The 24370-nt window shown below is 43.3% G+C and overlaps 3 protein-coding genes across 7 annotated transcripts in view; 1 reads left to right on the top strand and 2 right to left on the bottom strand.

The window, feature by feature from the left end:
- Window positions 1-1744: 1744 nt before the first annotated feature.
- Window positions 1745-7452, bottom strand: LOC147653826 (aldo-keto reductase family 1 member B1-like). Its single transcript, XM_023925397.2, has 10 exons — window positions 7260-7452; window positions 7011-7178; window positions 6585-6701; window positions 5291-5368; window positions 4924-5046; window positions 4327-4427; window positions 4065-4146; window positions 3483-3566; window positions 3008-3090; window positions 1745-2358 (listed from the first exon to the last, which is right to left on the bottom strand). Exons 1-10 carry the CDS (start codon window positions 7332-7334, stop codon window positions 2316-2318), a joined length of 954 nt encoding a protein of 317 aa, XP_023781165.1. The 5' UTR covers window positions 7335-7452; the 3' UTR covers window positions 1745-2315.
- The window catches only part of BPGM (bisphosphoglycerate mutase), a 34524-nt gene continuing 17602 nt past the window's right edge, over window positions 7449-24370 (top strand). Inside the window, exons 1-2 of one of the 5 annotated variants that reach the window (XM_086886054.1) lie at window positions 7449-7765; window positions 22747-22803. The gene's annotated coding sequence lies outside the window, so the exon portion shown is untranslated. Of the gene's footprint in view, window positions 7766-22746; window positions 22804-23122; window positions 23297-24370 lie in introns of those variants that run through there. The other 4 variants (XM_086886062.1, XM_086886060.1, XM_086886057.1 and 1 more) reach the window with 4 other exon arrangements.
- Window positions 9043-15595, bottom strand: LOC111928118 (aldo-keto reductase family 1 member B7-like). Its single transcript, XM_086886048.1, has 10 exons — window positions 15362-15595; window positions 14847-15014; window positions 13717-13833; window positions 12490-12567; window positions 11638-11760; window positions 11082-11188; window positions 10839-10920; window positions 10303-10386; window positions 9788-9870; window positions 9043-9339 (listed from the first exon to the last, which is right to left on the bottom strand). Exons 1-10 carry the CDS (start codon window positions 15425-15427, stop codon window positions 9297-9299), a joined length of 951 nt encoding a protein of 316 aa, XP_086742174.1. The 5' UTR covers window positions 15428-15595; the 3' UTR covers window positions 9043-9296.

The raw sequence follows: 24370 nt of genomic DNA, 5'->3' as shown, positions 1-24370 counted from the left end.
AAGCTAGATGGATGTCAGCACAGCCTGGCAGCCAGAGCAGTCCCCACTTTTACCACAGAGCTCTCCAGCACTTCCAGTTACACTCCTGGCACTTTCACATGCTGTGTACCAAGACTCCTCCCACAGCTCTTGTCTGCACCAACGGGTCAGTCATGGTTCATTATATCCAGTTATTTTAACTCCTAGTCATGGCAAGCTCTTGATGCTCCTATGACATTCAGTCTCTCAGCCTTTCTGCCATCTGTCAAGAACCTTTCATCCATGCACTCACACCCACAACCCAATTCACATTGCAATTGTACAATGCAAGCAGCTCAAGCTTGTCTAAGTGTATTTACCCGCTGCATACAGAGTTAAACAATAGTACAGCTAAGTCAGTCAGCATTGGGCACTAATGCTAGTAACCTTCACAAATGCTGGTTTTTGTTAGTCCTCAAGGAAGTCTCCTGACCACTCTGCTACTCAAGACACAGCTCAACCTTCACATGCATTTCTCAGAGCTCACAGCTTGGTCTGATGTGGGAGTTATGGATCAGAGTGCAGCAGATGTTCTGCCAGCCCCAGGCACACATGGACACACGGACACCCGAGCTGCCACACTGTCACAGCACCTCCCAGCTATCCTAGCACTGCCCAGCCAGGCTCACCTGCACCTCCACCAGGAGGGAGATGATGGGACACTTGTGGCTGAGTTCTTTTCCCCCCTTGGACTGAGTTTGATGAGAGAGAGGCAGTTTTCTCTTCAGACTTGGTTGTTTATTCTTCTCTAATCTATATTACATATATACAAGGCACAAGGAGCTACATGCACTAAGATAGAAAGGTGCAAAATGGCCAACAAAGATCTTCTCCAAGGTTTTTTATATGTCCATTTACCCAATTAACAAATGCCAAGTTAATTATTTTTCTTAGTGACCCAATGACCCAACACCTGTGAGCTGCACTGTGGCATTTTCTATTCAATCCCTCATTACTACCCAAAAACCTCTGGAAGAAGGAAGAAAAGACAGCACCCTAAATCCTCCATCTTGTCTTTTGTTTTCTAACTACTTTAAACCTTTAACTTTTTTACCCAGTGACTTAAGAAAACTCTTACACACTCACACCCCTAGTTTTTCCATTTAACAGTTGTTTTCATGGTGTTATATGAAATTCAGTGCTTTCTTGGATGTCAGAGCCAGGTATCACAGATAAGGGCACACACTCTGTGCCTCTGACTCCAACAGGAGAGACTTTGGCAAGGGAAGCCTTTACTTATTCACATGGTTAGTGAGACCTGTCCCAGTGAATCAGCACATCCTGAAGAGAATATAATATTATATAATAGACTCCAGTGTCAGGCCCTGGGCAGCAGCTCAGTATTAACATATTCTAGTTCCACCATGCACCCTCTATGCTGTACCAGCCACCTGCTGAACACTGCTTATCTCCCCTCTTCCCCCCCAGTCTCTGGTACTCTGGGCTTTCAATAGCCAGATACCAGCACTGGCCACCAATTAAACCAGTCCACAGTGATACTCAGGCAGAGTTTTCAGCAGGTCAGGTGTTGGTCTCCTGTTGCTTGTTGATCACAAGATCTCAATGCTCTTGTGACATCATTTAAAATTGATCAGGGATGATTATTTCCAATTACATTTTATATCTGATTTTATCCAATTATATTAATTATTTTCCAATTACATTGTTCATGCAAATTTCTTGGTTTGTTAATTTTAGCATTAGAATAGAACTTCCAAACCAGCAGTAATCCAAATATTTTTATTTTGGTCAAGAATGAAATTGAACATCAATCTCTTTCCAGTTTCAGCCTATAAAAAAAGTGACTGAAATAAGGCCCAGTATGAGTTTGTATTCATCTGGACACTTCTCTCATTTATTTTTCTTTCCCAGAAAGCTTTGGGCTGTACTCTAGAAGTTAATTTTGACTTTTACCTTCAGGCAGTGATTATGTGATTATTCAGGATGCGTTTTTCTCCTGCACTTACATATCCTTAACCCTGCAGCCTTAAATGGTGCTGATGTAAGACAGTAGATAAAATCAGTTGCTCATTCCCTCTTCTGTTTTCCCCTTTGCTATTTCAGCCCTGCAGAAACACTTGTGTCATGAGAATTATCACAGCCCACATTTTGTTCTTCAGAACAATTGTACAATTTCCTTCCACCAAAATAAAAAACCCAAAGTCACTGAACACAATAATCTTGCCTTTGCTGGCAAGAAGGATACAGTGTGTAAGCTACATAGTGCACAGTTTGAGGCAATGGTAGAAACTCATTAGACCCTGGAGGCCTGAGAAAGGGCAGGAAAAAACCCATCTTCAATATTCTGCATTGAAAGGGTACGCCTTGTGATTTTTGCACCTGGAGGAAATCAAAGAGGGAAGATTACTCAAGGCTAAAATAATTAAGAGATTTGATAATATAGAAACAGCTACAGGACCAAGTTCCAGCCTTTCTGTTATTCAGGCATTGAACAGTGGTGGGACCAAGTTCAGAGTTAACTCTTTCTAGATACAGATAAAATTCACACAGAGGCAGCAGCACTTTCTGTGGCCTTGCAGCCAAGACTTCCTGTTTTGGCTTCCAAGGTGCATATTTGCAAGCAGCTGTGCTTTGTACTGCACAACAGATGGTTATCCATCCCCACAACCACCTGTGTAAGGGCTGACATCAATTTCTAATACCCCACAGAAAAAAATTACCCAAAATTTAAAACAGCCTAATGCTCATTTATCCCATATGGACACAGCCAAAGTTATCAACTAAAACCCTCATTTTTAAATTCCAGGCATATAAAGTTCCCTGGAGAATGGGTTTACAATGAATACACAGCACAACTTACCCTTGCCTTTCAGTCAATAAAGTGGAAGTACAACAACAGATGCTTCATCCCCAAAATTATATCAGATTTCAAAATATACCTAATTTGAACAGCTATAGCAGTCCCTGTGAGATCAGAATAAAGATCATTGAAAATGTAAGAGTTTGAAGGACACAAACTGCCACTTACGTGACCATTTCACAGATTCTCCAGTTCCTGTTTAAGCTAAGAAGAGTTGCCATCTCCTCTTTAGTCAGTTCAAAGTCAAACACCTAAAAAGAGAAAAACAGCTGGATTTAACTTCTTTAAACAAATCAAATCAGAATTAAGATTCACAGGATGAAAGAACAACTTCATATCAGAAAGGATGCTGATTACAAGATAGATTCATGAAACATGGAAAGGAAAAGAGATATCTTTGGATTTTCCAGACTCCACTGGCAGAGGAAAGAAATAGAAGGAGGCACCACATAAAGTGCCTGATAAGGTTATCAGAATAGTGTTTGCAAGAGCTCTGCTCTTCACTGCAGTTTTCACTGTAGCCCTGCCTTCCAGACAGACAGAAAGAGCCCAGTCGTCTTGCTGCAGGAGGCCATGGCAAGGGTGATAAAGGATCACTGCCCAGCCATCCCTGAGGGGCAGCAGCTCAATCCCAATCCCTCACCTGGAAGTTCTCCACAATGCGCTGGGGGGTGACAGATTTGGGAATCACAATCACATTTCTCTGGATCTGGAAGCGAAGGAGAACCTGCAAGAACAAACAACTGAAGCCTTCTTCCTGTTCCAACAGCTGTTTTCCCTAAGCTATAGCCACTTGTGCAAGCTGCATTTCAAATCATCCCTGTCCCTGCAGTCCAGGTTGCACTGCCTGGAGAGCAAAGAGGAGAGTGATGGAAGCTCCCATGGAAGGTCTTCTTTCCATTCTGGTTTTGGGCTAGTCAACTCCTTTTCATAGCACTCAGAAGTTTTGCAGTATGTACAAGGCTTACATTCTCTGCAAGAGGACTTGAGAGGGGAAGTGACAACTGAAGATGAGTCAAGAATATTTTCTTGACTGATGGCCAGAGTCAGTAGTAGCTTGTCTTGTAGGCCACAGAATGGACAGCCTGCATTGCTTGTTAACAAGAGAAAAAAGCAGGATTGCTCACAGGTAACACCACAGGTAACACACAGCCCTCTCTTCAGACAGAGTTTCCTAAATTGCTTTGTTACAGGAAGGGGTATCCACTGTCTGGTACTTACTCACCTGTGCTGGGGTTTTGTTGTGCTTGGCTGCAATCTCCTTGATCTTGGGGTCATCCAGAAGAGAAGGTGCCTCTGGTTTAGAACTAGACAAAATCGAGGGAGAAAAGGATGAAACAACAAAGAATCACTTCAGAAAGATTCCATCTAGCCCCATTAATTAATTAATTAAAAAAAAAAAAAGGAAAATATATATACACCTGCACCATTACTCAATTAGTCTGAATGCTTCAGACTTAAATCACACAAACCCACTTGGAAATTACCCATCAGGACGTCCAAGGGGACAGTAGGCTGTCACAGTGATCCCTTTGGAGTGGCAGTAGTCAATCAGCTTCTCCTGGGACAGGTATGGATGACACTCAATCTGCCAACACAGAAGCAGAGAGTGAGAGCTGTAAAACTACTGTAGTTTTCCCTTGCTCCAGAGATTTTTCTGAATCCTAATTTCCTAATTAGAGATTGCCTTCACCCAACCCTGCAGGTGGCCTGTGTGACAATACAAGACTATAGTTCTGTAGGGCACCAAATTTTATACCGAGTCTTAATGTGCTTTTTGGATTTTTGTTCTGAGAAGCTTTGTAGGAGTCAATCATTATGTCAGAACAATTGCTCACATCTGGATTCTTCATGCCTCTAGAGAGAATGGTTCCTAGTAAAATACTCCAAAGTTAGTGGTTCAACAAGATGAGACAAAAAGGAAATATTCTGGTTCTGCTTGTATGAAGAAATATCCAGAGAGAGGGATTTAAACTACATGCTGTATCTACTTTGTTCTCTCTTTTTCCACCTCCTCATTCAACTGTAATCAGAACTTTATAATCCCTGAGAAGTTATTTCTCTGCAGTCACTTTGCAGCTTACTTGGTTATTTGCAGGCTTGTGCTTCAGTCCTGGCTTGTTCAAGATTCTTTCAATCTGCTCACGGTTAAAATTGGAGATTCCAATGGCTTTTACCAGACCAGCATCCACCAGCTCTTCCATGGCCTGGCAGAAAGAGGAGCACAGTCAGCATGCAGTGGCTAAGAAGTGACTGAACACATTCTTCCTGACATGCTCTGTTCTTCTTCATGGGGAGCACACTTTTAAAAGCTGTCGTGTGCTTCTGCAAATTCTTTCCAGCTAACTGGGAATGAAAATGGATCAACACAGATGAACATTCTGCAACTGCTGAAGGCAACACCACTGCTGAGGACAGAAGATGTGACTCTCCCACTCAGGATGAACTCACCTCCCACGTCTGTAGAATATCTGTATTGCTGGGGATGGCCATGCCTTTGTCATCTACAGGGAACAGATCCTCTCCTGCCTGTCAGTGAGAGAGAAATTGCTTGAAAATCTCTTGTTGAGTCCACTAAAGTGCTCACAACCACAGCACCTTAAACTTCTAGTGCAAGAGCACTAATTCTTGTCTACATTCAGTCATTCCTTCCTGAGAAGTGGAAGGAATTTAAAGCATTTTTGCCAGTGACCATTCCCTGTAGGAACAGGTTTTTCTGCTGGACCCCTGGAAGCAATGTTTCCTTTGTTCCCTACAGGGAAACAAAGCAGTCAGAGCTGCAGCCTCCAGCCTCACATGTGCTCCCTTCAGGTGCTGTTCTTCAGTTCCCACTTAGCAAGAACTGCTTTGTCCTTTTTCCAGGGGGGGCATCAATACTTTGGTCTACACAACACCAGATCTACTGAAAAGAGGTTTTGTGTGCACTGCCAGCTCTTCCATGACAATGCTCAGTGTAAAGCCACCAACACAAGGAAAGTTAGAAGAGCCTTTGTGTACAAGTTATGAAAAAATGCCAAGACTGAACTGTGTTTAGCAGCTGTTTGCTGCTGTCATCATGAGACAGTTTCATTTTCATGGCTCTGTTATTATAAAGTTAAAATAAAGCATGAAAAAAAGATGAGCATCTCAAAGGCAACAGATAGAATAGGGAGGGATCAGACTGCGAGGGGATAGAAAGGCTGTGACTAGAAATATTCAAACTGAGACATCAACTCCTTCACTGATCTTGGGGGGCATAAACTCTCTAACAGAGGTTTCACCTTTTTAATTCCTGTCTCAGTGGAACAATGCTAAGGCTCCTACAAGCAAGGTCAGCTCAATCTGTACTGCACTAAGGACTTGGTGATTGAAATGGAAAACAGATCTGCTTTCTTTTGCTCTCTGATTCTGTAGCACAAAAAGGAAAATCGCAGAAAAGCAGCAAAAAGCAACCCTCCTTCCCACAAGAGGTGAATCTGAGATGAATACACACTGGATTTGCAGGATAAAAGTAAAGCAGCCTGTCTCTTATGCTTGGAGCTGGGAGAGCTGCCTCTAGTTTCTCTAGTTTTCAGGCCACCATTCCAAGGATCAAACAATTGCCTCTAGGGCAGAGACCAAGAGCCCGAGTCACATGGCCAGGGTCAAGCTGAGCACCAGAGCAGTGCTGGCACAGATAACAGGCATGGAATTGTCAGCCAGAACAATTGTTGGGCTGTTAAACCAGCCACAAGAAACAAAGTCACAGGCATTGCCACTACCGTACCTTGAAGCCAAAAGGCCAGTGGACAAGGTAGAGATCCAGGTAATCCAGCTTCAGGTCGGCAAGAGTCTTCTGGCAGGCTCCCTTCACCAGAGGCTTCTCATGGAAGGTGCACCACAGCTGGAGACACAAACCAGGGCTTTCTCAGACTTCTCAGACTGAGAATTCCTGGGTTAAAGCTCTGGGGTGCTCCCCTGCACAGGAATGCTGAATGGGATGGAACGAGGCCAGCCTAGTGCTCTTCGCACACACTGAGCTCTGGCTGTGTGGCAGCGCAGGAAGCAAGAAAATACCAGCAATTAACTCATTTACATTACAAACTTCTCCAGTGCTACGGCATTTAATGATGTTAAATGTCAGCTGTTCCTACTGTAAAAACACCACCGATAAAACCAGTATGTCCATAATCCACGGCCATCTGATCCATACCTTACTGACCACGAAGAGGTCCTCTCGCTTCACAGCACCTTCCTTGATTTTCTGCTGGATCCCTTCCCCAACTTCCTTCTCATTCTGGTACACGTAGGCACAGTCGAAGTGGCGGTACCCGGCATCGATGGCAGCCATCACCGCAGCTGCCACCTTACCTGGGGGGGACTAAAGGGACAAAGGGCAGGGCAGGCCTCGGTGAGGGATTCTCAGGCGCTCCCCCGTCCCGCAGCGCGGTGCCCGCCTCACCTTCCATGTTCCCAGCCCCATGAGGGGCGCGCTGGCGGCGGTCCCGAGCCTCACGTACCCCGCCATGCCCGCCATAGGTACCCCGCGTCCGCGGCCAATCAGCGTCCCTCGCTCTCGCGCGAGCCCGCTGCACTGACCATTCAGCGTCCCCCCTTCCGGCGCGAGCCCGCCGCGTCGACCAATAAGTGTCCCCCATCCCGGCGCGAGCCCGCCGCGCTGACCAATCAGCAGTGGAGCCCGCCGCCTGCCGTGGGGGCGGTTCGTGTGGGAGGGAAGCCGGGCGCGCTCCCGGCTTTCCCCCGGGAGAAGGGTGAAGTTCCTTGTGGAAAGATAAGGGCTGGGCTCAGGTGTGTCCCGGTCCGGCTGGAGTTCCTGCAGGGATCAGCTCCCGCAGTGTCCACGGGTTGTCCGTGCGTGTCTCGCTTGTGCCATGTCCCCCGGTGTTCTGACCCCCTCTCTGTTCCTTGAGAGAGACACAAACGTGGGACAAACAGTTTCGCTTTGGGGTGAGTTTGCGAGCAATTTCGGAAATGATCAGGACAAATCACTTCATTTAAAATGCTAAGGGAAAACGTGTTTTAGTGTGTTTTCAAAACTACCGAGGAACACTGAGTTTTCAGCGAGTATCACAATGATCACCTTATCCCGCTGCCTTCAGGGAGGTGCAAACCGTATTTCAGAAGGAAATACGTACAAGTGTAGCAATAAATGATAGGTGGCCTTTTAATTTCACATTAGAAACTGACTTTGCAATTTTGGAGAGGCAAAAAAAGAGGATGAGGTGTTGAAAGCGCAATGAAAAAGAAATTAATTTATCAACAGGATCCTTCGAGTGCTCAATAATAGCCTGTTAGGGCTGCTTGAGAGGCTTTGCTGTTTGCTGGTACTTGGGGAATTCATTCAGGTACAAACAGAAATCTGAAATATGTACAATGGTGCCTTTTTCTCCCACAGAGGATGTCTCTCCCACAGAGGATGCCCAAGATTGTTCTGCTTCATTTAACTGGAGACGGACAAGACAATTAGTTTTCCCTTTAATCTTCCTCCAGTTTTCTGTCAGCGCTGTCAGCTGTCCTCTGCAGGATGTGGTATTGCAGTTTAATCACATAAGAATGCAATTTCTCCTTCCTCTCCCTTTCTTCTCTGAACTCATGTTCTCCTTTGAAGGTTGCTGTCTGCTTTTCCCCATGAGAGCCACCTTGGTCTTTTAAGAGAGGGTTTTGGGCAGAAGGTTTTGTGTTTTGCTTTGTTGGTGTAAGGCCTTGCCCAGACCATGCCAATTCTTGCTTCTGTCCTGAAGGTGTGGCAGGGCCTTTGAGAAAAGTGTATTTATTGGAACAGAAGGTTGATGTTGCTAAATGGTGTGCATTGGTTCAACTTCCAGATGCTTGTTAAGGCAGGAGTAAAACAGGGGAGCAGAGATTTAATCTGATTTTAAGACATTGGCCTCTTTCTTGCACTGAGTTCAGATCAAGCCAGGAGCATCCTCTGAGGTCCCACCAATGTCTCTGTGTCTTCTCAAGAGGTTTTTTTTTTTTCTTTAAGACTTTAGCTTCTGATAATTCTTGTATTTGTTAAAAACAGGGCTGTGCCCAGGGCTCGGGGGCTGTGGCCGGCAAGGAGGGGACAAGGTGGGTGCTGAGGGATGGCAGGGGAAAATGCTGAGTGTCCCAGGCAGGATCTGTGTCCCCACAGTGCAGGTGGCTGCAACCCACCCCTCTGTGCATCTCTGGGCAGGAGGGCCTTGGGTTTTTCCTACAACAGACAGAAAACTTTCCCTCAATTAGATTTTTGAATTTTAAAGTTAATTTTATTTAAAATGCGTGACACCTCTGATGAAATTGTGGATCTGTGGGGTGTGCTTGTCAACATCTGGTTTCTGCTGATGCATGACTGAAGGCAACCACTGAATAGTGGTGCTGTAGAAAATACTCCTTCCTTCTTCCAAAAAAGCCAAATTTCATGGGATAAACATCCCATGTCTTCACTGGCAGCACCAGGGCAGATGACACCAGAGACCTAATGTTTCAAGCACCTTCAGTATTCTGCATGGAAAGGGTATTCCTTGAGGTTTTTGGACCTGAAAAAAATGAAAGTGAGAATGTTATTTTCACACATGATCCAAATGTGGTGTAGAGATAATGCTGTGTGCATGGAGGAGCCACCAAGGGAAGACCTGCATCATGCAGTCACAGTAAGAACAGGTGGAGATACATATTCTCCTTTCTCTGATACAGACTGAGATGAGTTGAACATCCAGAACCCATTTTTTTGTGTCATTCAAGTTACAGAGAGATTCCTGAAGAATTAAAAATGAGAATACAGTTTGGTTTAATTTTTGTTTCGTTTTTAAAGTGAAAATATCAAGCCTTCTCCTGAAAATGTTATTATTTTGGGACAAACCAGTTGGAGTTGGCATGATTTTTAAGTAAATTGAATTTCATGTTATTTAGAAGTTGTGACACAAAATTACATGTACAGAATATTCAGAATTTAAGATTTAGAAGAAAACAATCAGTGTCACTTACACATTCATTGCACAGACCCTCCAGTTTCTGTTGAAGGTCAGAAGAGTTGACATCTCCTCTTTAGTCAGTTCAAAGTCAAACACCTAAAAAGAGATACAAGTGGAAATCACTTCTTTGAACAAACTTAAGAGAAATATAACAGCAGCTCCACACTGGAGAATCCATTTTCACACATGGACTGCTGAATTATGAGCAACAACTTGTTTTATGGACGTAAGGGATTATTTTATGACCATTGCTAATTCTAGATGAGATGTTTCTGGCATGTTCCTGTGTGGGGATTCCAAGCAAACTGTGCCTGTTCATCCATCCACAAGCCATGGAACAGGGAATAATATCATGTAAGGATTGCTGATTAAAGTCTCCAAAAGTAGGCCTGGGTTAACACACAGTAAAGTGCAGTTAAGCATAAAGCAGAAGTCCAGTCCTCTTGCTGCAGGAGGCCATGGCAAGGGTGATAAAGGATCACTGCCCAGCCATCCCTGAGGGGCAGCAGCTCAATCCCAATCCCTCACCTGGAAGTTCTCCACAATGCGCTGTGGGGTGACAGATTTGGGAATCACAATCACATTTCTCTGGATCTGGAAGCGAAGGAGAACCTGCAAGAACAAACAACTGAAGCCTTCTTCCTGTTCCAACAGCTGTTTTCTCTAAGCTATCTCCATTTGTGCAAGCTGCATTTCAAATCATCCCTGTCCCTGCAGTCCAGGTTGCACTGCCTGGAAAGCAAAGTGCTGGAAGCTCCCATGGAAGGTCTTCTTTCCATTCTGGTTTTAGGCCAGTCAATTCCTTTTGTTTGCATCTGGGATTTTAGCAGTCTATGCAAGGCTTACATCCTCTGCAAGAGGACTTGAGAGGGGAAGTGACATCTGAAGGTGGTCTAGAATCTCTTTGATGGCCAAAGAGTTAAAGGTGTGTCCTGGAGGTAATATAATAAAAAAAATCTGCATTGTTAGGGAAAAATCAGAGAAGTGCTACAGTTCATGGGGAAGGGATAGAGGTTCTACCTGTTTTGGAGCTCTGTTTTCCTGCACTGGGAAGGAGTGCCCACCTGTGCTGGGGTTTTGTTGTGCTTGGCTGCAATCTCTTTGATCTTGGGGTTATCCAGAAGGGAAGGATCCCCGGGCTTAGCCCTACAGAGAGAAAACAAACCAGTGGCAAGAAACCTCTGCAGAAAGATTCAGCACAGCAAGAGAGATCTGTATTTAAATAAGAAATGAGTGGTGTGTGTGCAGTCTCAGTGCTTCAGTCATAACCCCCACCAGCTCCCTGGCAGATTGCAAAGCAAATTTACCATGGTCTATCAGGAGAGCCAAGGGGGCAGTATGCAGTCACAGCCAGCCCTTTGGACTGACAGTACTTGATCAGCTTCTCCTGGGTGAGGTATGGGTGAGATTCAATCTGCCAACACAAAAACAAACAGTCTGACAGTGGCAGAACTGCTGCAATATTGTGCTCCAGAAACTTTCCCCTAATCCAATTAGAGGCTGACTTTTTCCCTGATTTGACAATGGCCTCCATGATAATACCATGATAATAATGATACAAAGTGTTTACACAGTTTTTGCTGAGGGGTGTTTCACAAAACTCATCTCTGGGTTCTTTATTATCCCAGAAAGACTGTTTTCAGGAAAACTCTCACTTAAACAGTGGTTGAGCAAGGTGATACAAAAAAAAATTAAAAAAAAAATAGAAGTATCTAAGTGCTGTACTCTGAAATATCCACAGAGAGGAATTTGAAGTACATGCTGGGTCTGCTTTGTTTTTCCTTTTTGCATCTCCTCATGCAATTGTAATTGGATCTTTATAATCCCACAAAACAAGTCCCCTGCAGTCATTTTGCAGCTCACCTGGACATTTGCAGGTTTGTGCTTCAGTCCTGGCTTGTTCAAGATTCTTTCAATCTGCTCATGGTTGAAGTTGGAGACACCAATGGCTTTAACCAGTCCACAGTCCACCAGCTCTTCCATGGCCTAAAACAACAAAATCATCATCCAGTGTGTAAGGCAGCTCATGATGATTTTCTTCTTAATGTGACTTGTTTCCCACCACAAGCAGCACAAGAGAACTATTTAGTGTTGCAAAGTTCTTTGAGGGAAAAGCAGATGCTGGCACATTAATGCCATTTCACCCAAGCCCAAATTCTCATTCCCTGAGTGTGTAGAAATTCACACTGAGTTGCATGAGGAGAAGAATGATGACACTCAGTGCAAGCAGTGGAGGGCTGTCCCACACATTATAGGCCAGATTTCAACCTAAAATGTCTTTATTTCTGTGAAATTTGTTTGAGCAACTCAAGAAAGGCACAAGAACTGTGGTGAAAACAATTTGTTATTAAAACAAGTTGTTATTCTGCAGTGAGATTTTCTAGCTTCAGTGTGGTGGCCACTGGAAGTGCTTGTGCAGCTCCAGTCAAGTAAGACACTCGGAGAATAAGAATAACCAGGGAAGGATTAAGCATGCCCATTATGAAAAGCTATTTTGTACTGCCTTATTAAGTTTAAATTCAAGTTTGTAATTTTGTTTAATAAGGCAGTAAATTTAAGTTTAATAAGGCAGTCTGTACTGCCTTATTAAATTGGTTCCTTCCAACTAATTTTGTGTGAACGAGACAACAGTTCTATGACTGCTGAAGGTAATGCAAGCATGGAAAAGACTGATGAGGACAGAGGATGTTCCTCTTCTGCTCTGGCTGAACTTACCTCCCATGTCTGTAGAAGATCACTGTTGCTGGGTATGGCCATGCCTTTGTCATCTTTGGGAAACAATTCCTCTCCAGCCTGTCAGAGAGAGAGAGAGAAAAAAAGCTTGAAATAATCTCTGCTGTGACACTAGCTGTGTAAAATCACCCGACAGGGATGTAAGGAGCTAAATCTAATACTGCATTAAAAAAACCCAACAAAACAACAAACAATTCTCTCCATAACTCAATTAGTTCTTTGGTCACTTCTTATTCTTAGTTCTTGAATTTTTGTCAACTACTATGCCAATAAAGACAGGTGTTTCTGCTGGACCCTTTGAAGTGATGATCCACAGAGTACATGCAGGGAGGTGGTTAACTTATAGAACTATATTCTGGAGTCCTACATGAGTTCACTTCAAGTAGTGTTCAAGTAACAGTTTCTTTAGTTGTTATTAAAAAAGATATAATGGAGGATTGACTTGGGAACACAGACCTTCATACTGGAGTGCATCTGCTGACAGATGTCCCATGGGGATGCTCATTGTTGAAACTGCTGTATTAGAAAAATTAGAGCAGCTTCTAACTGGACAGTTTGGCCAAAGTATTTTGAATTATTTGAATTATCTAAATACCACAATATTGTGCAGTTTCACTTGACAACTTTGTCCACATAAAGCTAACTAGAACAATATTGAAGGAATGGAGTTGAGCTCAAAAGCATAAGGCAGAATAGAGATTTGCATAGGCATCATCTTTTTGAGATCCAAAGTCTGTGAAACAACATTAAGGCTCCTACAGGCAAGGTCAGCTCAATCTGTACTGTATGAAGGATTTGGAGAATCAAGAAAGAAATGGGAAACAGAAGTGTTTACTTGCAATATGTGATTCTGTAACCTGCAGAGGAAAGAATTTCTGTCAGGCAGCAAGCTGCACCCCTCTGTCCCAGGGGCTTTTCCTTCAGAAGATCACACTTTGGGGTTGTAAAGGAAAGGGAAAGAGGAACAGCTATTGCTTGCAGCCAGGGGCCTGACCTCAGTGCTGGCTCTGCCTGCCCGTTATCAGGAGGGCAGAGGACGCTGTGCAGGCAGCGCTGTCGGGGCAGAGATCAGGGGCAGAGCGGGATGGGCAGCACTGGGGCAGTGCGGGCACAACAGGCACGGGCTCTTTCTGGAGCAGCAGTGGTGCTGCAAGTGCTCCTGGCACTTCTGAGGAGCTCTGCCAGGAATGAGACCTGCTGTTACTGTACCTTGAAGCCAAAAGGCCAGTGCATGAGGTAGAGATCCAGGTAGTCCAATTTCAGGTCAGCAAGAGTCTTCTGGCAGGCTTTCTTCACCAGAGGCTTCTCATGAAAGGTGCACCACAGCTGGAGACAAAAGCAGGGCAGACTGTGACCTCCTGGTTAAAGCTCTGGGGTGCTCTCCTGCACAGCACAGAATTGCTCCCTGTTCTTTGTAATGAGATGTGGCATGAGGCCAGCCTAGTGCTCTTCAGATGTGGCAAGCTCTGGGATGGGCCTGGCCTGTGACTCTGGGGGCAGTGTGTGCCAGTGTCAGGTTCCATGAGTTCACCCATCATTTGTGCTACCCCCTTTGCCCCAGGGTGTGCCCTGGCAGTAGGGGGCTCCCAGAGGCAGTGGTGAATCTGTTCTTCCCGAGCACGCACAGAACTCTGCACTGCATGTAGCAGGCAAAGCCAAGGAGATACAACACAAACCATAAAGAGTGGTTGCCCCCAACCTTTACTTAGGTAAGAAGTAACTCCAGATTCCAGCTAAATAGTCTGATTTTTGTAATATGAAGGAAAACTCACCATCCCCACCTTCCTTGGGACATGTGCTGAGTGTCCCAAGGTGCCCTGAAAGACACCTCCCATGGCAGGGACACCCCTTTGGCAATGCTCTGAGCCAACTGCTGGAACAAGCACCAGGTAGTGACAGGCCTGTGTGCTCTGCTGTGCTTTAGCAGTCAGCAGGGTGTCATTAGCAAGCTGCTTCTGCCTCTATCAGTCCTTTACACTGAGTGGTCTCTGACCTCTGCATCACTTGTTTCTACGTTGCTCTGGGCTATCTGGTCCACTCTGCCTTTTCCTGCTTCTCTTCTTTTGCTCTGATCAATCCATCCCCCAGGAGTGCTGGGTCACCACATCAGGGTGCAGACATGGTGTGTCCTTCCTAACTCTCCCTACAGAAACGGGTGAAGCTATAATCTTGTATCAGCAGTGACCTGAATGCTGTTATGATTTGCTTTATCCTATAACGTAAAGTTTATCTCTATTTCTTACCTTCCTGCTATCTTCCTATTTTATTTCTAATAAAAATACTTTACACAAAGCATTCCCCGAGCTGTGCTCCAGGCTGCAGGATCATTTGATCCTTACCTTGCTGACAACAGAGAGGTCTTCCCTTTTCACAGCTCCTTCTTTGATTTTCTGCTGGATCCCTTCCCCAATTTCATTCTCATTCAGGTACACGTAGGCACAGTCGAAGTGGCGGTACCCGGCATCGATGGCAGCCATCACCGCAGCTTTTGCTTGCCCAGCTGCAGACTGGAGAAAATGCATCAATATTAAGAATCAGTGCTTGTCAAAGACCTGTATTCTAGGAAATAAATAAAACCAGGAAAACCATGTTAGGGAAAGCAATCCCTCCCCCCAGTGCAGGTTGGTGGGGTTTTTTCATTTACAAAACCACTGTTTCTTGCAGTGGTAAACATGGACTCCAGGGCTGGAAATCAACCTCCAGCCATTTATGTGTAGCTCCACTCCAACTCACACTCAGCCCAACAGCCAGGCAGAGCAGAGCCCCAGGACAGCTGTGCAGAGCTGGACTAGGGGCAGTGAAGTTTTGTGCCTGGGAGCTCTGCATTACAGGTGCTTTACTCTGTAGCTCTTACCTGCCAGGTACCCAGCCCCACGAGAGGCATCTTGGCAGCGATGTTCAGCTGCACGTAGGTGGCCATGATCCTGCACTCCCTCCTGGTTGCCTCAGCACAGCTGCCTCTCGCCTGTCTGGTTTTACAGTGGTCACTGGCCAGGGCTGGGACAGTGCTGGGGCGTCACTGGTGCTCTGGACCCTCCCACATCCGGCAAACAAGGCTGTGACATTTCCTTTTGTACACTCAGTTCACAAAGGTTAATGAAAAAGCTGAAATCAATTAAAGATTGACGAGGTGATTGTTGTAGTCTGAGACACAGAGTGTGTGCCCTTATCTCTGATGCTTAGCTCTGAGTTAGATAAAGCTAAAAGTGTAAGTGTGTAGATTAGAGAGTTGTCTTAAGTCACTGGGTGAAAAAACTAGTTTAGAGTTTAAACTAGTTTAGACAGCAGAAGACAAGATGGAGGATTTAGGGTGTTGTCTCTTTTCCTTCTTTCTTCTTCATTTTCTTCTTCAAAAAGTTTTTGGGTAATAGTAAGTGATTGGATAAAAAATGTCACAGTGCAGCACACAGGTGTTGGTTCATTAGGTCATTAAGAAAAATAATATATGTGTCTGTTGTTAATTAGATAAGAATAAGTATAAAGATAAAAAAGCTGCACAGTTCGAGGCCGTTTTGTGCCATCAGAGCCCAAAGTGTGCCAGGTTGTAGTGATTTGAAATTGTGTAGAAAGTCTGGAAAGACCTGCCAAGTTTTGTGATAGCATCCTAATAAACATGAGAAACAAGATCCTGATGAGCTTTCGAGTTTTCTTCCTCACCCAGAGAACTGAGATAAACAGAGCTCCCCATGAGGGAGTATTCTGAAGGAGCTTGGCCCAGAGGGGACTGAGAAATCCACATGAGAGAAGAAATACAGCAGAATCAAAAAAACAGATTAAAAATTACAGTGATTACTTGGAGCTTGGCAGTGGTGTGCCCTGCAGACCTTTCCCTTATGAGAAGATAAGGGTTGAGGGCAGGTGTGTCCTGGTCCTGCTGGTGTTTCTGCCAGGATCAACTCCTGCAGTGCCATCTCCCTTTGATGGAGCCTTGTCACCTTGTGTGCTGATGAAGTGAGACAGCTGGAGAAACCTCAGGGGGAGTTTGCAGAGGAGGAAGGAGCTCCTTTTCACCCTCCCCAAAGGTGTTGGTATCCCCTTCTCAGGCTGAAAGGTGAGGCCCAGTGCAGGACAGGGAAATTCACACAGGGCATGCGTGCCAACTGTGAGAAGTAAAATTAAGTCCCTGTTTTTCCCCCGTCTTAACAGAATCATCCCTCTGGTAAAATTACAGAACTGCCCTTTCTTTCCTTTCCTTTCTTTCCTTTCTTTCTTTCCTTCCTTTCTTTCCTTTCCTTCCTTTCTTTCCTTTCCTTTCCTTTCTTTCCTTTCTTTCCTTTCTTTCCTTTCTTTCCTTTCTTTCCTTTCTTTCCTTTCTTTCCTTTCTTTCCTTTCTTTCCTTTCTTTCCTTTCTTTCCTTTCTTTCCTTTCTTTCCTTTCTTTCCTTTCTTTCCTTTCTTTCCTTTCTTTCCTTTCCTTTTTCTTTCTTTTCTTCACTTTTTCCTGTTTTATAATTTTTTATAATATAATTATTTATATTATATTATGCTTTTATATATTTATTTTTATATACTTATTTATAATTATTTATTATAATATTTATTTTATTATTATTATTATTATTATTATTGTGGGCAGCAGGCATATCTTTGTGTCTTGTTTTTTAGCAGCCAATGCAGTAATAAAAGAGTTTCATAATGCAAAGATATGTGAGTGTAGAAGTGTGCTGTAGCTTCATGGTCACTGTGGATGCCATATATAATTACTGCCACAAACTAACACACCCTTTAGCACAAAACCAGAGCAGGATCCAGGGTGGATGGATGTGTTCTAATGTTTGCACACACGGGGGCAGAGTTAAACTTGTTTGTGGCCACTGCTTTTTCTTCAGTCTTAACTCAGCAGATTGCACTGGATATTGTATTCCTTAGATTTTGTAATAATGAGAAATTGGAAATCTCTCTTCCTCTGCCTCTTTTCCTAAAAAAGGATAAGAAGAAAAAAAATAAAGGTGGCTTACGTTTGTAATAAATTAATAGACTTGAAAATTGTCTGGTAGGGATTCAAAAGATACAAATCTGTGTTTAAAGAGGAAATTGCAAGAGATAACTGCAAGCCAGCTCTCACATACCAATTTTCTGAATTGTCTGATCCTTAAACTCATGACATAGAGAAGAATTCCATTTTCCCTGCTGTCTTTTGCTCTGAAATGTGAGATGATCTCCAACCAAAGGTGTTCCAAAACTTGCACTTTTAAGCACTGTTATGCACGTGGAGGGGAAATCAAGTCTGTTTTCTCGCTCCTGTTAACAAGGCACTTACCTTCATCCTTTGTGTCCAAGGAGAAGCAGAAAGACTATCTAAAATTTAATATGGTTGGATTTACTACAACTGGGAGCGCTCTCCTGTGCTCAACAGCTCCAGCTTTTGCCTGCAGCTGTCTGTGGGGTCTGTGGCCATGTGCAGCTGGTAGGAAGCAGGGTGTGCTGTACAGATTTGGGTTGTTAACTGCACATTTGTGGCAAGAAGCTGCTTCCATTGGGAAATTTGCCACAGATCCAATAGTGTGGAAAGGAACCATTTGGTAAAATGTTTGCCAGCTCTTTGTTCAGCCAGTGTAGTACCAAATTCTGTCTGACCTATGCTGTATGTTGGCCCTGGTGTGCTCGGAATGGCTGGATGTTGAGATTTCAGCGCTGTTTTTCTGTGCCTCATCCCCAGGGATCTCCTGTGTTCTCCCTGCAGCTCCCAGGGCAGCAGTGCTGGTGCCTCAGGCAAAACAGGGGGAAAAAATTCCTCAGGATCTTCGTCCCAGGGTTGACCTGGCCATGCTGGCCTCTGGGGGCAAACCAAGAACAGTAAGAAGAATAAGAACTGACCTTTTCCTTCTTCCCCAGGACATTCCCCACTCTAGTGTAAACCAGTGAGCTCAAGAGGTGCTGGGATATCATGCAAAGCTGAGAGAGTAGCTGCTAAAAATGGCCTTTTTAAAATACTTTTTCTCACTATATGTCACCCTCTGGATTAAGATGGGCCTCCCAGAAGGAGTAATCACAGTCTGATGTTTCCACAGCACAAGAAACCTGAAACAATATATTTTGGGTTCTGAGAAAAACCCAGGCAATTGCTTTCTGAAGCTGGAGTAATTATTACTGTTACAGGTAGAGGAAAGGGGAAAATCTGGGGAAGGTCAAGTTGAAACTACCCTGAAGAGGAACCTTTTAACTGAGCAGAACTGCAGGAAGCTACAGTTTTTGAGAACTACATCAAATGGGGTGGTGGTTTGGTGATAAAGAGAAGTGTAACTTGCCAACAAATGGGTACCTGGGGGTAAACAGGACAGGAAGAGAGAGTTAATAAAACTGTCAGGCAGTGGGGAGCAGACCCCTGGAGGCAGTGGAGGAGGTGTTGACAGCAGACAAGGGCAAAACAAGGCATGTTCATGATATTCCCAAAGAATAATATAGTTATATTTTCTTCTGAGTCTTGTCTACATGAAAATCTTGCACTGTTTCATTATGCTGATGCAAATGCCTTTTTTGGACACATATCAGTTGAAGTATGTTGTGTATTGATTTAGCTTAAATCCCTTCCTTACCACTTCAGTTAAAACAGTAGAAACGATTCCAGTAAAATAACATCCATCCTCCCAAAGACTTCACATTAATTTAACAGCATCAGTTTTTGAACTGGTTTAATTAAACTGCAACTTCCTTGCACAGGCCAGGACTGGTTGCTGTGGAAGCAGAAACATGTCAGTGTCTTTTGTGTCTTTTCTTTAACTTCTAAAAAGAAACCTTCTGATCACAGACTGGAGAGGTGGATTAATGTGGGACTGGCAAATACTTCGCTTGATTTTCTCTAGGTCAAGCCCTGTAAAAAGAGGAAGTACCAAAGCATCAACAAAGACCAAACCTTCTCAGTTGTTTCTGTGGGAGAATGGGCTTTGTAATGAGGGGAGAGGCAACTTCAATTAAGTAGGAAGAACACCATGGCCAGCATCCAAACCCATCTCATCTATAAATGGAAAATTTGCCCATCCCAGACCTACATTCCTGTCCAGTTCTGTTTGTAGGCATGGTTATCACAGGAATGGGATTTTCCTTTCTTGTATATGCAGACTGTAGGTTTTCCAAAGCTCATCACTTTAGAGAACAGTTGACTATTTTTCTTGCCAGGTGGAGGCTCTTATTCTCACGGAAAAATATTTTCATGCTTCCTTTCAAGTTTCAGCAGTAAGCCACGTCTAGTTTTGACAAGGAAAGGGATGATTTGAATGTCTTAAGAGTAGAGGAAGAGATAAGTTTTCCCTTTTAAAAAACACAGAAGTTTTGAAAAGTGTTGGAAATATTTCCCTAGTGTTTGAAAAACAAAACAAAATGAAGCACACAGTAAAACCAATGAGTTCATCTTCATTAGAAACAACATGAAAAATAGCACTGTGGAATCTGTACAGTTGGAGCTGAATAGAAATTGCTTTATAACCTGAACTCGTACACAACAGGGGAGCCAGATTGTTTTAGCTGACTGAGTTACTCAGGTTTTGTAAACAGGAGAGCAGAACCTCATGTGGTGTTTCTCCCGTCACATGGCAGGACCCGTGGGCAACAGGAACATTTAGTGGGGATGTGGAAGGTCCAGTGATTCCCACAGAAGTTCGGCTCATTGTCCTTCACTAATCCATGGCTGTGCAGTTATCGTGCTCTGTGCTCCAGGTCTGCTCTGGCCTTGGTCAGATGGGCTCCTGCACTCTCAGCATCTGTCATTTCCAGAAGGAATTCAGGATGTGCAGGGAGGAGGCCATGGGCTGTACATTGTTCTAGCACGAGGCTTCCAGCAATTGTCTTGGCTGGGGACTCAGCTCGTCCTGCAGCTGGAATGTGTGTGGAACCCAGGGGCTGGGCAGAGATGGTGGCCACGTGTGGGTTGCTGCAGAGGCCAGGAGAATTGGTTTGGCCTGGGTGAGTTCCCAGCTGCCCCCCAAACCACGTGCAACCCTAAGAGCAGATAAAGTGACTTCTTCATCTCTAAAGTTTCTGGATCTTGAAAAGGGCAAGAGGCCTTGGTCCAACAGCACGTGCCTCATTTTGTGGTGTGTTTCTAGAGACATTATACCCTTCCCCAAACAGAAAACAGGTTGTTGCCAGATGAACCTACTGCTGCAAATTCCTCCTTAAGAAGGACAGGACCTAGTGCCCATTTTTTTCCCCTCACACATCCTTGTATTGATCTTGGCTCAGTCCTGTGTTTGATATATTACAGATGCAGTACAGAGGAGAATAAGGACAGCAATATTGAATGTTTAAACAAGTACTTGACCTATCCAAAATGTTGAATGTTGGATAGTGCTGAAGCAGAAAAGTCTCTTTTTAAGATAAAAGGGAGAGAAATACTGAATTACAGACGGAATATTTTTCCTGGCCCTTCCATGGATAGCTAGATATGGTGACAATATAGAGGAATAGACTAATTCTGAATAGAAAAAGAGTAGAAGTCAGGCACAAAATTATTTAAGTGAATGGTTTTCCATGTAAGTAAAACAGATTTTAAAAATTTGAATTGAAAAACTCTGTGAAGTTGATTATTTTGACTCCCCATCACGCATGATTTATTAATCCTGTCTGTCTTTCCACTCATGCTCCTTTTTTGTTAAAGAAATGAGGTGGGGTGGAGGAGGAGGGAGCATGAATTAACTTGTGATACACAGCTATTTATTTAGCAACCTAAGTCCTAAAGTTTCCTGGGAAACAATCCCGTAAAAGAGAGGCCTGATTTTGTTGCTTTTTAGGGTCAGGAGCAGCCCCAGTGAATTCTGAGGAGTTACAGTAAACTGGAAGAACAGTGTGACTCAGTCCTTCTCTTGATATTATGTGACCATAACACATAGGACAGACTTTTAATATAGGAAGCTCATTTTTGTGCTCCATTCAAAACAAAACTGAACTTCAGCCAGTCTTGATTTGTAAAATGATGTTGATGCAAGAGAGCCACATACCATGGACAGAAACACAAGAAGCACCAGAAAAGTCTTTGTGATTTGTACAAGAAAATCAAATTTGTGAGAAAACAAACATCATAAATAACTCTACACACACACATCAACAAAGTCTTAGTTGATCCAAGGTTCATTGTAACATGGAAATAAAAGACTTTAGAGCAGCTTTTTTTTTTTTTTTTTGAGGTGAACCATTAACTTTTCATGGCAAGAAAGTTAATACACATGAACTTAATTATGTGTAGTGTGTGTTTGTTGTTCTCACCATTCTCTGTAACAACACAAAAGTTCCCATTTTACCCTTTTTGGTTGTATTTGCTCAGATTGTTATGTGCTGTCATCATGCTCTAGTATCAGCACTATCCAGTGTGTTTTCAAAATAACTTATCGTGACTAGACACCACCCTGCTGCTTTCTTTTTTCAAAGCACTTTAAAATTATCTCTTCCCAGACAGTTCCTTACTGACGTCTGGTGTCTGGAGCACTTTGTTTATTATGAGGGCAAAAAAGCAGATTTCATCACAGGATTTTCTTTGCTTTTGATACTGCTACAAGAAGTTAATTTGGACAATATTGTGACTAAAAACCAGTGAAATGCTCCAAACCAAAATGTGAAATATAAACCCCCTCCAAACCCACAAAATTTAAAAGTGAACCTTGTAAATCTTCAGATTTTGTCTTTGGCTCTAGAAATGGGAAAACTTTTGATTGTGAGAAAGAATTTTGTTTTCATAGCCATTGATACCTTGTAAAACTTTTTTTCAGAGGTATTTTTGAAGACTAGAACTGTATCCATGAAGATTTCTTCAGAACATTGTGTTCCACACACTTTTTTGTATGTTCTAGGCACCTGCTGGGCTGAGGTGTTTATTTGAAGATGACAATGTAATGGTTTTAAGGGCATGGAGAATATAAGCTTTTCTCCTGTGCCTATGTTCTCAGCTTGGGATATCTAGAAATAATTTTTTTATTTTTAGTTAATATTTTAGAAGAACAGACAGAAGTCATCTTTTTTACTTCAGAACAACATTATCAGTAACTAGCTATTAGGATTATATAAAAAATTCAGTTCCCACTTCAGGTTTAGAATATGATGCCTCACAAAGCAGCTTCCCTCCATCTGTTTTGCATATAATGAGAGCTTTTATGTATTTTCTTCTTCCTTCTTTGTCATTTATTTGGTATTAATGATGCAGAAAAACTTCTGCACTTCCTTAAAGACTAAAGTTCTGATTCTGGTGAGAAATGCAGGGTTAGTTTAAAAGTACTGACACACTCAACTTTTTCTCTTTTTTTTTTTTAAACAGATTTTCCCTCCAAGTAATGCAGTTAGAGAGAGAGAGAAGAAAAAAAAAAAAAAAAAGGTAGAGTACTTTATTTTCTCTTCACATGAGCTTATACTTCTGCTTTTGATAGAAGGAGAATCTACTGAAGTTGTGTATTGCCTCCTTACCCAAACAGGATGAAAGCCCCACTGTGTTAACACAGGAAAGGAACATTGTATTGAGCAGGTGTTGAACAGTATCTAAACTAGTGAAACTAAAGGTGAAAAAGGGCCTTGGCCAAGGAGCTTAAATTGTATTTGGGTGACTGCAAGGTGTGCCTGGCTGCTCTGTCAGGTGCACCCCCAAGTCTGAGGTAATAATAGGCTTGGTTTAAGATGTGCTGGTGTGATATGTTGACAAATAGGGGTAGGTGTGTGATGAAAAATTACCAACACACAGGTGTGCTCCAGCCAAGGAAGTGCTGAGAGCCACATGTGTGGGTACTGCAAGATGTGGTGAGTGGCTCCAACAGAGAGACAGGAGCCTGGCATGTCCTTGCCTGCTCCTGCTCCCTGAGCTCTGATGGAAAAAGGTTCATTTTTCTTGTGTTACAGACCGAGATCTGGTGTGTAGAGACGTATGAAGAGATGGATTTAGCCAGAGTAATTTTACAGTGTTGTAATTCTGAATCCTCAGGAGGCAGTAAGGATGTTTTTCTCTTTGTAGAGTGTTATACTCCCAGAGCTTTCTCCATACAAATTTGTCTGTGGGCTATCAGAATAGTTGCAGAGGAATGTGAGACAATAGCTTGGATAGCAGACAGAGGAAAGACAGGTTTTTTTTTTTTGTAGACAGGAAAGATCTAGGTTTTTTGTAGGGGAAAGAAATGTCAAGTGTTGAAAATTACCTGAATGAGCCTGCATCCCAGAAAAAAAAGTGAGGGAGAGTCCCTGGGCACACATCTGGGCAGCAGAGAGAATGGGCTGGAAAGGAGAAGGGAGGGTCTAGAAAAGGAGATGTAAATTCATGTAGGAAGACACACAGGAGAAGTTTTAGAGAGAGGGTTTCAGGGTTATTAAAGAGTGCAAGGACTTGATTACAGAACTTTATTTTGAGCATGAAATTATTAATGAAGACAGATCATGTATCAAATAGTTCTAAACAAAGAGCTCCGGGTTTTCTGGAAATTAAAATGGGAATGTCTGCAATGCTCTGTGGCAAACACTGGATCTGGCTTTGAACAAAGTAACTATTCTGTGAAAGAGTACCAAGGGCATAATCAGTGAAGAAGACTCCTGTTTGCCACGGGTTTAATCAATCCTTAATCAGCCTTTTTTCCTTCCAGTTCTGTTTTCTTCTGCATCTGCCTTGCTCAGCTCCAGGCCTTTATTCAGAGCGGTGCAGTTGCACTGGTGCCCTGGTGGAAGTTTATGGGTTGAGGAAAGGAGTTTCCTGGACTAATTCTGCCACAAACATTCCAGCTAAATGCAACAGGCTGGAAGGGCTCCAGAGCAGAGATCCTGAAAAACACAAGCCAGCTGGTCTGAGAGATAATAGCTGCCTAGTGAGTGTAGCTGTCTGCAAGAAGTCACGCACAGGGTTATTGCTTTGACTCTCTGTCCTTGGATAGTTTGAAATGTGAATCAAAGTCATTAGGTTGTTTTTG

Source organism: Cyanistes caeruleus, chromosome 4, assembly GCF_971803275.1.
Source record: "Cyanistes caeruleus chromosome 4, bCyaCae1.hap1.1, whole genome shotgun sequence".
Classification (NCBI taxonomy): domain Eukaryota; kingdom Metazoa; phylum Chordata; class Aves; order Passeriformes; family Paridae; genus Cyanistes; species Cyanistes caeruleus.
Note: the sequence above shows the minus strand (reverse complement) of the source record. Positions and strands in the feature narration are given on the sequence as shown.

Coding starts and splice junctions, on each gene's coding strand:
- LOC147653826 (XM_023925397.2), bottom strand. CDS start 7,334: ATGGCGGGCATGGCGGGGTACGTGAGGCTCGGGACCGCCGCCAGCGCG. Junction 3,091..3,482: donor GCATTGTGGAGAACTTCCAG/GTGAGGGATTGG, acceptor TTCTCTTTTTAG/GTGTTTGACTTTGAACTGAC. Junction 2,359..3,007: donor AGAATCTGTGAAATGGTCAC/GTAAGTGGCAGT, acceptor GATTTCCTCCAG/GTGCAAAAATCACAAGGCGT.
- LOC111928118 (XM_086886048.1), bottom strand. CDS start 15,427: ATGGCCACCTACGTGCAGCTGAACATCGCTGCCAAGATGCCTCTCGTG. Junction 11,761..12,489: donor ATCTTCTACAGACATGGGAG/GTAAGTTCAGCC, acceptor TTGTTGTTTTAG/GCCATGGAAGAGCTGGTGGA. Junction 10,921..11,081: donor GGCTCTCCTGATAGACCATG/GTAAATTTGCTT, acceptor TTCTCTCTGTAG/GGCTAAGCCCGGGGATCCTT.